Source organism: Gouania willdenowi, chromosome 15 (genome assembly GCF_900634775.1).
Source record: "Gouania willdenowi chromosome 15, fGouWil2.1, whole genome shotgun sequence".
Taxonomy (NCBI): domain Eukaryota; kingdom Metazoa; phylum Chordata; class Actinopteri; order Blenniiformes; family Gobiesocidae; genus Gouania; species Gouania willdenowi.
This window is the reverse complement of record NC_041058.1, coordinates 35588856-35603846: the sequence shown is the minus strand read 5'-3', so window position 1 is coordinate 35603846 and position 14991 is coordinate 35588856. Positions and strand designations below refer to the sequence as shown.

At 37.8% G+C, this 14991-nt stretch overlaps 1 protein-coding gene across 1 annotated transcript in view; it reads left to right on the top strand.

The window, feature by feature from the left end:
• The first annotated feature begins 3701 nt into the window (after nt 1–3701).
• Nucleotides 3702–14991, top strand: part of hspa12a (heat shock protein 12A) — a 69702-nt gene continuing 58412 nt past the window's right edge. Inside the window, exon 1 of the mRNA XM_028469261.1 lies at nt 3702–3997. Within this exon, the coding sequence (XP_028325062.1) occupies nt 3958–3997 (40 nt within the window). The 5' untranslated portion in view covers nt 3702–3957. The remainder of the gene's footprint in view (nt 3998–14991) is intronic.

Below are 14991 nucleotides of genomic sequence, written 5' to 3'. Positions count from 1 at the left end.
GAACTGCAATGTTTGGGTCTGAATTCCTCATTATTATAGCTCCACCCCTTTTCTACCCCTTTTCTGATGTGCTTCTGAGAGCAACTCGTTTTGGTGCTGTCTCTTTAAATGCAAATGAGACACTTCATACCCCGCCCCCTTTCCAGGTTGCAGAGGTGACACTCGGTTCAACTCCACCCTGTTCGGCCATTTTTGTAGTTTGATAGAAGAGATACGACTATGTAGCGGCGCATAAACTTTTTATTCACACGTTATTTACAAAATGTCAACAACGTTAGACTTGTCCATCCAGCCTTACATGTTCCAGCCAGAGTCTGACCCAGTGGAGCGAGATGAAAATGAAGATGATGAACCTGCAGAACCCTAACAAGTGAGCTAACACAAGCACCGAGCTAACGCTAGCACCAAGCTAACGTCACGAAATGCATTTTAATACAGTCTTTTCAGAGAAAACAACGTCAAAATTAAATGACTAATGAAAACTTTAGACTTAAATTAAATCACGTAGGCCATATCATCAAGGATCTAAAACGAGCACACAGCGCTAACATATGAAGACGGTGCTAATGCTAATGCTAACAAAACAATGACAGGGACGTCTTATCATCACACTTTTTGGCGTTATTTACAGTTTACCGAAGTGCTCTGTTCATCGTCTCCAAAGATAGAAGGAATTGAACCCTCAATCAGACAAAGTCTTTCTGTAAATCCTTCTTTATACTGGTGGAGGTTGATGAAGCAGTCATCATTGAAGTGCTTCACACACACTAAAATGACCTTATCCACAGATGTGGTACATTTCTATAAAAAATAAAACTCAACCAGACACTTTGAAAAGGTTCTGATGCTGGGGGACGGTGTAATGAAGCGTGTGGGTTACTACATCCAACAACCCAACATTTTGACTTATCCTCTCGTAACTTCTGCATCCTGGAGCTTGGACTACAAAATAAAAGCCAGAAATAAAAGTGTTGGGCCTGGAGTTGATGTCCTAATTTAGCAGTTCTGCTGCAAATACTGTGATGTAATAGTTCAAAAAACGTAATAGAGAATAGAAAAATCGAAACAGATTGAAAAATATGAGCAAAACAGAATATAAAGATATCTACGGAGCACCTGAAGAGACTAATTTGAATTTTTCTGTACTTCTAAACAATCTAAATATACAACAAAATGCATTTAAGGGCTAAAAAAGTGGATTTATCATGATATGTCCCCTTTAAATGACAGGAGGCTATTATAGCCTAATATATAGACATATTATTACTGATGGTTTAAACACATGCAAACAGTGATCATCTTATTAAAAAGTACAGGACACTTTAAACACGTAATACGATCATTGTCATTTGTATCGATTTAAAATCATAATTAAACATTTACCATGATTTTCTGTTTAACTTACTTTTAATATACTAATTAAAGTGATTTTCAAGTATAAACTTTTTGACTCTTTTTCCTTTTGTAGATCTTTGTTTAGTGTTTTAAAGAATCACTAAATGACTTATTTAATGATGATGATGTGGAGTCAGCAGATTAAACCAATTCTGCTGCTTAAACCTGGTCAGGAGCAGGTTTGACCCACGGACTGTGTTACTATGGTAACCAAGGTGTTTTGAAACGTTTCAGTTAGAACCCAGCTTAACTGAGCCAGACTCTCAGGTTAAACCCGGACTTAACCCTGAGCTGGGTTTGATGAAATACCCCTCAGGGTTAGTGCACATGTTTATATCCTGCTTCATAGTACAGAGGATGTTTGATTAGCTGAAGCTTATCAGGATATATTGATCCAGGATGTACTGATCCACCTTCATAATACAGGCCTTTGGAGGAATGTTTTTTGTGTATTTTCATTGTCATTTTGTATATTTGTAAATTACTTAGTTGTATCTATTGTGTGCTTTTTTTCATACTTTTGTGTATTGTTCTTTAATTTTGTATTTTTTTGGAGTCCTTTTTTGTTCATATTTTTTGCATATATGCAGTTTTTTGTGTGTTTTTGTTGTTATTTTGAGTATTTTTGGAGTCATTCTGTATTTTGTGTTGTTTTTTATGTTATGAAAACATTTAGGTTTTTATTGTAATTTTTTTTGTATTTTTGTTGTGGTTTTGTATATCTGTCAGTTACTTATTTGTAAAGTCATATTGTGTGTGTGTGTTTTTTTTTTTTACCTAATTGTGTATTTTTCTTGAGACTCTTCATTTTTTGCATATTTGATATTTTTCGTGTGTTTTTGCATTTTTGTTTTTATTTTGTGTGTTTATGGAGGTTTTATTTTCCTTTTGTGTAATTTCTTCATTTTTTTTTAATGGAGTCATTTTGTGTTTGTATTTTTTGCATTTTTGCTATTTTTTGCAATTGTGTTTTTGTTATTTTGTGTCATTTGGAGTTCATTTTGTCCTTTTGTGTATTTTTCAGTTTTTTCTAAAGTCATCATTTATTTATTTGCATATTTGCTGTTTTTGTTATTTTGTGTGTTTTTTGACTCATTTTGTGCACTAACTTTGGGGGCCACACTGAGTTACATGGCAGTAAATATGTACACCTAAATCTAATGTTAGTCCTAATTTTTTAGTTTCCGTATTTATAAATTGTTTTAAGTCTCAGCATTTTAAACTATCACTGACAAGGTGACTTTAACTGTTTCATACATGCACACTGGCTGCTGTAGAATATTTAACTGTTTCACTTTTTTAACTATTAAGGTGTCTCAGGGATGTGTGTGTGTGTGTGTATTTTTAACATTCTCTCATCTTGTCTGCACTACTATGTATGGTTAGAAAAATGACAATAAAGCTCGATTTGATATTTCATTTTGATTTGACTTACATGTAATCTTGCAATAACATCTCATGTTATTCACTCTTTATTAAAGAGAGCTGAGATATACAACATGAGCATTGCTATTACTAATTGGATTTATGAGTCAAAAAATGCAGCTACAACCTTCAATGTATCAGCCTTTCTGCTAATGCATTTTCAATTTCAAATTTTCCATTTTCAAATTGAATTTTGGTACCTGTTTGCTGGGCCATCTTTTGAAAATTAAAATGTAATTTCCTTTATCATTTTAATTAAGTTACAAAATGAGGAACTTTGAACAGGAAAATTAAAATGCAGCTTGGATTATTTATTAATTTGATTGATATTATGAAAATGAAAAGGCATTTTTGTTAATCAATTTTAAATTTAAAAAACTAAGACTTTTTTTTTACTTTTACCTTTTTTCTGCAACTACACCAAACTTGCCATATTTTAACCTATTTATAAGGATTTTTTGCTACATTACTCCCATTTCTGACACTTCTCCATCACATTTCAATGCTTTTTCTTGCACTTATAAACTACTTCCCCCACTTAATGTTGCATATTTTGACCAAATATTTACTATTTTAACCTCTTTTTACCATGTTTTATGTTTATTTTTGTCAATTTAACCACATTCATCATTTTTAATGCTCATGTTTTGCTAGTTTAGACTAATTTTCCCGATATTTTTAAATTCCATTACCTACAATTTGCAACTTTTAGCCATTTTTTGTGGTTTTTAAGATTCCATTTCACCACCTTTTCCACCGTTTTTGGTCACTTTGAACCATTTTATTTCTGATTAATGATGGTAGATATGCTTCTATAATAAATTACATTTATCTCATGTTATTCACACGCCTCGTGTATGTTGAGCTCCATCCTGTAAAAAGGGGGGAGGGAGGGCGGGGACTTCCTGCCCCCCCTCTCCCCCCTCTCTCTCTCCTCTTGCGGCCCCTCGGACTCTGGAGCTCGGGCGGCGGCCGGTGGTCCAGGTTCGGTGTCGGTGTAGCGGCTCGTGTGTGGTCCTGGTCCTGGTCCCGGTTCCGGTTCGGTGTCTCGCTGCTTCCCGGGACTCCACCATTGCTTGGTGCAGCTGTATCAGGGACAGGGCTCAGCCTCAGGAGGAGGTCGGACACAGGGACGAGATGACCGAGAAAGACCCGGTAACGGACAACATCCGGACAGGTGAGTCCACTAGTCCTCCATTAACTACCTACCGGGACATGGAGCAGTCCTCCATAACGGTGCAGAGTTAGGTCACGTGGGCCGTCCCACCGGGGGAGTAGTGAGGAGCACTGCAGCAGAAAGTCTGCAGCAACACACCCTGAGACCTCAGTCTGAGAATCAATGAGTCAGCTAACTGTGTGTGTGTGTGTGTGTGTGTGTGTGTGTGTGTGTGTGTGTGTGTGTGTGTGTGTGTGTGTGTGTGTGTGTGTGTGTGTGTGTGTGCGCTCGCGTTCAGTAAACTACTGAGTGTTTGTAATGAGGAGACGTCATCCACAGCTGGATCTGTTTAGCAGGTTAGACTGAGCTAGCTAACTTAAGCTGAGCTCATCTTCAGGATTATGGAGATGAACATTAGTGCACATTAGTGCACGTGACTGTGTGTTTCACACTGGGGTCCAATGAACTGTTGCTTCATACAAATAGAATCATGAGCTATTTGCTGAGTGTGTCCCACTCTCTGTCACTTCCTGTATAAGCCACACCCACCCTGTTTGTTAGGCTGACCATAGTTTAATTTAAAGGTAGGGTAGGTAATTTTTGAAAGCTAGCATGTGTTTTAATCTAGCATGTGTTTTAATGTAGCATCAAGGGGTGGGAACCTCTGGGTACCTCACAATGCGCGATACAAAGCTCACAATAACGATTATCTCACGATATGACGATACTGCGATTATCGATACATTGGTCATAAATTAATCTACGATAATCTGACATAACAAGAAAAAAAAAGATTAAGTGAAAAAATACAATTTTTATTTTATATCTCTGAAATATAATAAACTGAAAAAGTGTCCTATGAACAGTTTCAACAATTTCAACCAAAAACTTAAAAAGTGTATCTGGAGAAAATTACTTACCCTACCTTTAAATAAAAGAGTACACTTGAGTTGGCCTCTTTATACTCAAAGTATTCCATGTATGCTTACATACAAAATACAATATAGTAGATAAATATTATAAATAAATATTATTCATAAGGTTTGAAAATGTATTTATCTTTATTATACATTATGACAATCTGTCCTTTAAACATATAAACCTTCTTAAAATCTCTCAATCATTGTAACAATGAGAAACTTATTCTCCTAGAAATTCAAATTGTAACCAAAACCTTAAGGGTTACAGAACATTAAATAATCATTAAATATACACTTCAATAAATAAAAAGTGAAAGTTTCATCACATGGTCCCATGCAAGCTTTATTCTGTCTGTTGTCATGGAAACGGGAGGTGATGAGGTCTAGACCAGATGAGGAGGGTCACCTCCTGGTTTTAATGTCCAGAGACGTAAAGAAGAGTTAGATATTGTCATTACATCGTTACATTGAACTGATCTTAATTTAACTTATAGGTTCAGTTCATCCTTTGTTTACTAAAGCCTCTCTGACCCTCCATGGAGGTTTTATCATCCAGGAGGATCTTCATCATGATATTTTTAAATCTTTCTCTTATCTCTGCTGCTTGTGTGATGATTTCCTCAAAACATGATTGATTATTAATAATTTTGTAACGTGAGTTGATCAGTGTATCCTGGATCAGTGTATCCTGGATCAGTATTTCACGCGAACGTGAAGCGACTCAGGCTACTAGATTACATTCAAAAACAATGTACAAGACGCGACATCAAGCGACAAATTTAAACTTTTCAAGCGACAAATCTCCCGGTCATCACTGTGTGTAGAGCTGTGGCTGCAGCGAGAGGGCTCTGCACTTCCTCTACTTACTGGGGCCAAATGAAAGTGGAATGCCGATTGAATAAACCTTAAATTCTAAGTATATTGTAGGTGAACTAATCCTTTACTAACTCTGTAAGTTAATCTTTTAAACCGTAAGTACAAGTGGAGCTGTTTATGATGAGTGCTGTAAACGTACAGCTGTAGAAGAAGTGATCAGCCCTCTCAGTGCTGCACACACACACTATTCATACTGTTCATACTATTCATACTATTCACACTGTTCACACTGTTCACACTATTCATACTATTCACACTGTTCACACTGTTTATACTATTCACACTATTCATTCTATTCATACTGTTCACACTATGCATACTATTCACACTGTTCACACTGTTCACACTATTCCCACTGTTCACACTATTCACACTGTTCACACTATTCCCACTGTTCACACTATTCCTACTATTCACACTGTTCATACTATTCACACTGTTCATACTATTCACACTATTCATACTATTCATTCTATTCATACTGTTCACACTATTCATACTATTCACACTGTTCACACTATTCACACTGTTCACACTATTCACACTATTCACACTATTCATACTATTCACACTGTTCACACTATTCCCACTGTTCATACTATTCATACTGTTCATACTATTCATACTATTCACACTATTCACACTGTTCACACTATTCACACTGTTCATACTATTCATTCTATTCATACTGTTCACACTGTTCACACTATTCCCACTGTTCATACTATTCATACTGTTCATTCTATTCATACTGTTCACACTATTCACACTATTCACACTATTCACACTGTTCATACTATTCATACTGTTCATACTATTCACACTGTTCATACTGTTCATACTGTTCACACTATTCACACTGTTCATACTATTCACACTGTTCGCACTATTCATACTATTCACACTATTCATACTGTTCATACTATTCATTCTATTCATACTGTTCACACTATTCATACTATTCACACTATTCACACTATTCATACTATTCATTCTATTCATACTGTTCACACTATTCATACTATTCACACTGTTCACACTATTCCCACTGTTCATACTATTCATACTGTTCACACTATTCACACTGTTCATACTGTTCATACTATTCACACTGTTCGCACTATTCATACTATTCACACTATTCACACTGTTCATACTGTTCACACTATTCATACTGTTCATACTATTCACCCATTGTTTACACCCATCAGCTGTTAGCACTCTGTGCTAATGCTACACCAGCCTATGCAGTGAGACCCGGTGTAGTGTAAGGAGGAAACGATGAGGATATTTATGGATTAGTAGCTCACAGCGCTAACAACGGACTCTGTTGTGGGATTGGACGGTTTCCAACTTTTAGGCGGTGACGGATGACGGAGAGCGGTAAGAAGAGAGTCTGGCTGTGTTTGTGTGCTGAAAGGAGGAGCTGCTGCTGCTGCTCTGGTTCTGCAGCAACGCGCGCACACTTTTCTGACTCAAAATCACTGCACGTTGTTTGATTGCGTCATTAATAATAATAATAATAATGCATCAATTTTATATAGCGCTTTATCATAGACACTCAAAGACGCTTTACAGAATTAAGGCATTATTCTTTCACTCCACACTTAGTGGTGGCATACTACTGTTGTAGCCACAGCTGCCCTGGGGCAGACTGACGGAGGCGAGGCTGCCATAGTGCGCCATCGGACCCTCCGACCACCACCAACACTCACTCACACACTACGTTCATACATCATTACGTCACACGCTACTATTAGGCCTTGTTTTTAACTCACTAAACCGAAGGCTGAATGTTGCCTTTTTTGCAATATTCGGCCACCGAAAATTTGGTGCATCCCTAGTGTGAATGTAGCCTTATATAGACAGGTGTGGGCTTTATCAACTAAACTTACCACAGGTGGACTTCACTCCAATAAAGCTTCAGAAACCAGTGGAAGCAGGATGAACCTGAACTCAGTTTGGTTTTTTATGACAAAGACTGTGAATACTTACATACATGTGTTTTCCATTTTTCAAAAAATTTGCAAAAATCTAAAAAAAAAAAAAGAAGCTTTTTCACATTGTCATTATGGGGTATTACGTATGTGTAGAATTTTGAGGAAAGACATTTTGATTTAATGCGATTTTAGGATAAGGTTGTATTAGAACACAATGTGGGAAAAGTGAAGCGCTGTGAATACTTTGTGGATGCGCTGTATGTTTCTGCATCACCTCAACGCTGTAGCTACGCGTTGCCCTCTGCGTTGACATAGATCCCCACGTGTTTCCTGACTCTCAGCGCATGTTTCACTGAGATCTACTCTGATCCTCTGAACTTCATCACTACTCTACTTGATCTGCCTCATAAAGGTCTTTATTTGATGTGGGAATAAAGCAGTGCACTAAAGAAATGATCATCAGGGAAAACCAACATGATCTCACAGACCCTGTCATAAAATAATAATTTCACTTTTTATGAGACGCAGACGTGCACAGAGCAGCAGATCATAGAGGGAATGTTCAGAACAGCTTCATGTTCTCAATGAGGAGAGGAACAGCTTCACTGTAATAAAGATTCTTCATCAACAACTTTAATACACACTGTTTTCATTAGATGACACATTTAAGTTGATTCTCTTTCCGTCAGTTCTTGGTCTTTACATTGTTGTTGTATTTGACAATTGAAAATTGTCAAATACTTTGTTTTTCGTAGATAGGAGTTCTTATCATTATTTTTCTTCTGCAAGTTGCTTTGTTGTGGAACTCCTCCTAGACTATTAATGCAGCACTAATGACACGTATGTCATTTCATAGGGGTAATGTCAAGGATGTGCAGTCGACCTTTTTTGGAGTCAAAATTTCAAGGTCAAAGTTGCATCAAGTGTAAAAAAACAAAATGTTCCATATCTCTACGAATATTTATTGTACAAGTTTGATGCTTACATTCATGAAAAGCTAATGTCAAGTAAAGTGTTTTATTTAATTAGACTGAAGCTGTACTACCTACCAGTTAAAAGATCAGTAGGGGTCAAAGTTCATGACGTCACCAAAAAAAAAATCCATACAACTTGACCATTGGTACCATTGAACAACATTTACTTTCAATGTGCGACTTTGACCTTTGCTCAAGGTCATATTTAAGGTCCAAGTTAGGAATGTGTGATATTTTATCGTCAGAAATATTCTCACCGGTAAGAATATGTCATACCATGATATAAACAATAAATTCCCATGTGGGTAATTAGCGAGAACCATGGGCCATTTGTCCCTCAATTTAGCGAAGAATGCCCCTAAAAACCTTGTTCCACAGGCCAGAACTGCCCCTGTTTGTTGTCAACTATTATTCTCTGGAGCGGAACGCTGTTCACGGCAGCTCCGTAGCGAAGCCTCCCTGGCAGCGGTGTGCACCACCGCCGCTTCCGCCCCTCGACCCTCACACACCCACAGACTACATCACGGCTACCTGAAGCTGCCGAGCTGCGATGCATCATGGGCCGCTACTTGGTGAAGACCAGATAACCATCCAACAAAGTGAACCAGTCCAAGTTCCTCTGTCAGATCCACCCAAAGTTCCACAAACAACAATGATTATGAACTGGAAACTCAACTAAAGCTAACTATGCTAAGCTAACACACCGACACACAGACTGGGTTAAGAGCTAACGCTAACCACTCCATATAAGGAATAATAGACCAAAAAGAACACGTCTTACTGTCATAAAACCACAGAGAACTATCGATTTGTTTATGGTCAGATTTAACACTTGTATGGAAGAATAAAATATAAACATGTCACACATTGTGTGAAATAAATGTTAGCATAACATTTATGTCACTATTCATTCGTCCAAACTTGTGAAAAGCAATATTTTTTGATTAAATTTCACGTGTTCACAGACAAAGCTGGTCCCATTAGACTAATGTAACTATTGAGATTATTACACGTAAATATACTGAATGATTAAATCATCAGCTTGATCTGGTTTAATTATAGGAAATCAGTTATTTATTAACCATAACTTTATGTAACTCATAAGATAAATGAAACAAGATTTAGCAACAGTGAAAACACTAATGGAGTTATTTTTGCTTTTCATTTGCTTTTTTTTTTTTTTTTTTTTTAGAAAATAATATTTGAAGTGAGGAAATAAATGATAAATGAATTACTTACAATAACACTAGTAGTGATCCACATGCACTAATTTTCCATAAAATATCAGCTCATGAACTCTATGAGTCAGCAGTTATTGTAGCCTTTTTAATGTGTCTAATGTAGGGCTGCAACTATCGAATAATTTTGGAATCGAGTATTCTGTCGATTTTTCCATCGATTAATCGAGTAATCGAATAAATTACACTTTTGTGTTTTTAAATAACTATATCAATAGTGTGTAATGCAACATGAAAGGCCTCTTAAAATGAGCATGCAATTGACTGTTATTCCTCTCAAAAAGCGTTTTTATTTAAACTCAACACTTCACGCTTAACAATTGGCTCCAAAACTAAGCCTGTTTAACAAATCTTTCTGTGAAAGCCCATATGAGGACAAAAAATAAATAACAAAAAATGTACAGGTACAAAACAGAAAAAAAAAGAGAACTTGCATGTGCAAGCCTTTAAACGAGCAAATGGTGGTTACAATGCAAAAAGGTCAACATATTGACATGGTCAGGAGTAAGGCTTGCCCTACGCTTTGAGGCAATGTTCCCAGCAGCAGAGCACAAACGCTCTGAGGGCGTTGAGGTGGCTGGAATACTCAGAAAGGACTTTGCAAGCTTAGCCAGGGTTGGGTATCTTGCTGCATTTTCTCTCCACCATGACAGTGGATCCTCTTTTTTGGAGAGAGGATGTTCACCAAAATACTGCAAGACCTCCCTCTGCACCTCTCGATTTTGCTTCTCATCCTCATCCTCTTCATCACTGCAACTGGAGTCTGATGATGATCCAAGAACATTGCGAGATGATCCCTGGGCTTGAGTAGCTGGGCATTCTTCCTCTGTGTTGGTGGTGGATTCATTTCCCTGCTCATTGGGCTGTCTTCCTTGCCTTCTGACAGTTAGTGCCATTGTCTGAATTGTGCTTTGGACCTTAAATGATTCTTCAGAAGACAAGAACTTAAGTTTTCTGAACCGGGGGTCCATGGCAGCAGCAAGGAGAGCTGTGTTGGGGTCCTCAGGTTTAAATGTAAACAGGTCTTTCCACCTGTCAGTGATCTGTTCAGCAGCAAGATTCTGAAATGCCTTCACTGGTGTCGTTTCGAAAGCTGGACTCAGGGTGGATTTCTTGAGGGTTTGCACCAGCTGGGGAAGCGCAGACAGGGTCACATATTGTTCACCACTCAGAAACACTGTAGCCCCCTCGAAAGGTTCAAGAATCTGAGTCAGCTCTTCAGTCAAGATCCACTGCTCTGGCTTCAGATCCAAGTAGTGATTCTTTCCCCGTGGGTTGACTGCAGGATCAGAAAGAGCCGCAGTCACCGGCCATCTCTGTTCAAGGAGCCTGGATAGCATATGAAGTGTGCTATTCCAGTGAGTACTGACATCTTGTACCAACATGTGCTGTTGCACTCCCATTTGCTGCTGCTTTTCTTTAAGTTTTGTGCAGGCAAGTTCACTCTTTTTAAAGTGCTCCACCAGGCATCTTGCAGAGGCCACACAACTTGAGATCGTTTTGTTACTTTTCAGTGTATTCTGCACAACTAAATTCAGTGTGTGCCCTGCACATCTAACAGAGGCCCATCCGTGTCTCTCTTTCAGAATTCTGGCAGCTGCCACTATATTGGCCCCATTATCATGGACAACTGCCTTCACCTTTTTAAAAGGAATGTGAAATTTGGTAGCAGCCTCCTCCAGCCAATCTGCAATGTTTGAGGCTGTATGCCTCTCCTCCAGAGGCATTGTAGTAAGGGAGAGGGACTGCATTTCCCAATCATCTCCCAAAAAATGACATGTGATCCCCAGATAAGCCTCTGTGGCCACACTTGTCCAAATGTCTGTTGTTAGTGCAACACAGTCTGTCTCCTTAAGAACACTCTTTAATTTATCAATCATTTCGGAGTACTTTTGCTCCACCATATTTGTGAAATGGGTTCTTGATGGAATGGTGTATTTGGGATTGAATGCTTTTATCATATTTCTAAATCCTGTGTCATCCACCATGGACAGTGGGCGCATGTCGGTGATGAGCATATTTAAGATGCTCTTAGTGAAAACTGCAGTTTCTTCCACAGTGCATGATGGACCTGGCCGGACGAAACTGTCCATGCGTGACTGTGAAGTGCTGTGGGAAGAAAAAAAAACAAAACATTGATTTATAAGACAAATGCTCAACCAAAATTTATATGCTAATGAATGTAGGTTTTCAATCTTTTTTATTTATTAAATTAATTAATCTAAATATATAAATGAATAATTAAATTAAATAAGGTAGCATAATTGCAATAATAAATGCAACTGATGGTCAAACGCGAGTTTTGAGATCATATATATAACCTGTGTGTGTGGGTGTGCTCGCGCGCGCGCATGTGCCCGCGAGCGGAGTTTGCGGTGAGGAGGGATAAATTAATGAGATTTTGGTGCATTTTCTCTCTCGTTATTTGTCATGCCTTGTTGGCACTGTCAGCTCATGACAGGCTATTAATAATTACAAGCACTGCACAAATATTCTGAAAAGCGATAGTGTCAGTTAGTAATCGTAAAAATACGTTACCTTGTTGACGGGCCGAGTCCGCTCGGAGAAGCACTGTTAACGTGGGGGTGCTTTCTATTCAGGTGCTGCAGCATCGAGGATGTACTGTTATGGTACGCCAGGTCCGTTTTGCAGTAAATACACTGCACCATGTTGTCCGCTTTACGCAGCGTAAAATGATTCCACACCTTGGACATTTTCTGTCTTTTAAAAGAACTTCTTTCATTTTCGGCCATTGTTTGTGTGTGAGCAAAATAAATACCGCCACTTGTTAAATGCGCGTCAGTATTACAGTCCGTGTGAAACAATGATCTCGGAGCTGCGGAGTGGTCTTCAAAGCGGGAGTGATACCATGGCAACGTGAATTAAACGAAGCCTCGAGGCAGAAAATTTGCCTCGAGGCTTTTTTGTATTCGAATTACTCGAGTTACTCGAGGAATCGTTTCAGCCCTAGTCTAATGTTGGTGTATTCACATTTATTTGCGTTTGTAAGGAATCTGTTTACACTGTAATTTGGGAATTATTTTATTTATTTATAATTTTTTATTTATTGTGATGTTTATCGTTATCGTGATAAATACCAGAAATTATCAGGATAATTTTTTTAGTCCATATTAGGGATGTAACGATTAATCGTAAGGCAGTTAAAAATCGATTCATAGGTATCACGGTATTCAAGTGTAGGCGGCGGGCGGAGTCTGCTAATACTTTCTTTCTGGCTGCCTTCTACTCTTAAATATGTTAATAAATGATTCATTACCCCTTTAGCACCGAAAGAATATCTGTAATATTACTTGAATATCTGTAAAAGTCCCGCTTTTCTATTAGCTCTGTCTGCTAGCATAGCTTCTCTTCTTCACTGCAAGATATCTGCATGCCAACCGACCACTGTGTTACCAGCGCCCTCTGCTGGTCCAAACAAATATGACGTAAATCAGTGCAATCGTTTTTTTTTTTTTTAAAGTCCAATTGTTAAGGCACAAAATACATTTTCAGTTGCACTTTTAAAAGAAAAAGAACTATTATGCAGTTTTGCATTGTTTATTATAGAACCAGAATTTAAATTAATAGGCTTCATTTTCATTTGTATTATTCCTTTATTTATTTCATTCAAGATTTATTTTTAGTTAAATTACATTGTTTTGAATAGTTTATCAAGGAATTCTTTTGACAATGAAAAATAGAAGGAAAAAAGTACAGTATTTTCTAGTTTTTTTCCCAAAAAAAAAATTTGTCTACAGTCCCATTATGTAAAATAAATCGTGAGAGAATCGTATCGTGAACCCAGTATCGTGAATCGAATCGTATCGGGAGTTGAGTGAATCGTTACATCTCTAGTCCATATCGCCAATCCCTAGTCCAAGTCAGTCTTCTGTTTTTCCTGCATTATTACTATCAATTTCATTAGTAAAAAGAACAAACTTGTCAACAAATCCAGATACAGGTTGTAATTTTTGCCAATTTTCAATTGGCAAATACGTATTCACCTTGTGAATACAGGTCTTGCCAAGTTATTATTTAATGTACTTGCGTAGGGTTAGGTTCAAATTTTATTTAGTATTTTATTTTGAATTGTCTATTGTTGGAATTTGGGTACCAATATTTTTTTTATTATAATCAATAACCGACAGTCATTAACCAATTAATAAGGTTACGTTATGATTTAAATGTTCTATTGAGAGTCTGTGAGTGGGGTTGAGTGCGCTTGTTGCCCTGTGTGTCAACTAGGGTTGTCACGTTACTTGATACATTCATCAATACCACGGGGGAAAAAATGTAGACGCATAATTTTCTTTAATAAAGTTGAGAATACAAACTATGAACAGTATACAAAGTATTTTTAAATTAAGTGAAATGTAGTGCAACATTTAACAACACTTTCAGACAAAAATAATTGTATTGTCCTTCAATTAAACATAGTGTGTTTATGTTACAGACGGGCAGGACTGTTAACGTTTGTTGCCTAGCTCCTGCATTAACGTTGGTCGTTTTATTATTAGCCATAGCCCTAGCTTAATACGAGACAGCTAACGTGGCTATCGGCTATTGTTAAACGTCTAATGTTAATGTGTGGCACCGGCTGGGTTAACGTTCATTATAACTGTATAATACTTCACTGTTGCTGAAACGAGAGCTTCACTGACCTTTTAAAGTTCCTCATTGAGACCAGAGTGTTGGTCTTTCTGATGCTTTACAGCGCTACTGGACTTTGTAGCATTGCTAGCATACAGGCCTGTCCTGTATGCTTCAGTGTTTACTTGATATGCAAAACATTTGTTCCCTTCTCATTTTTGACTAAAACTGGTTGTGCTTCGGGCTCGGGCCTATAATTTAAGTTAATGGGTCGGGTCGGGCTTTATACCTGCGGGCCCGGGTGATGAGACGGTGCACGCTCACACAACTTGGCTACAGGTAATGCAACGGTGAATGAGTTGAGTATAAACACCATTGTGCTCCAGTGTGCGCGGCCCGTGAACGGAGCCAGACATAACGAGTCGATCACTGAGTGCACGCTCACATTGAGAGCAGAAGTAAAAAGGAAGAATGTGC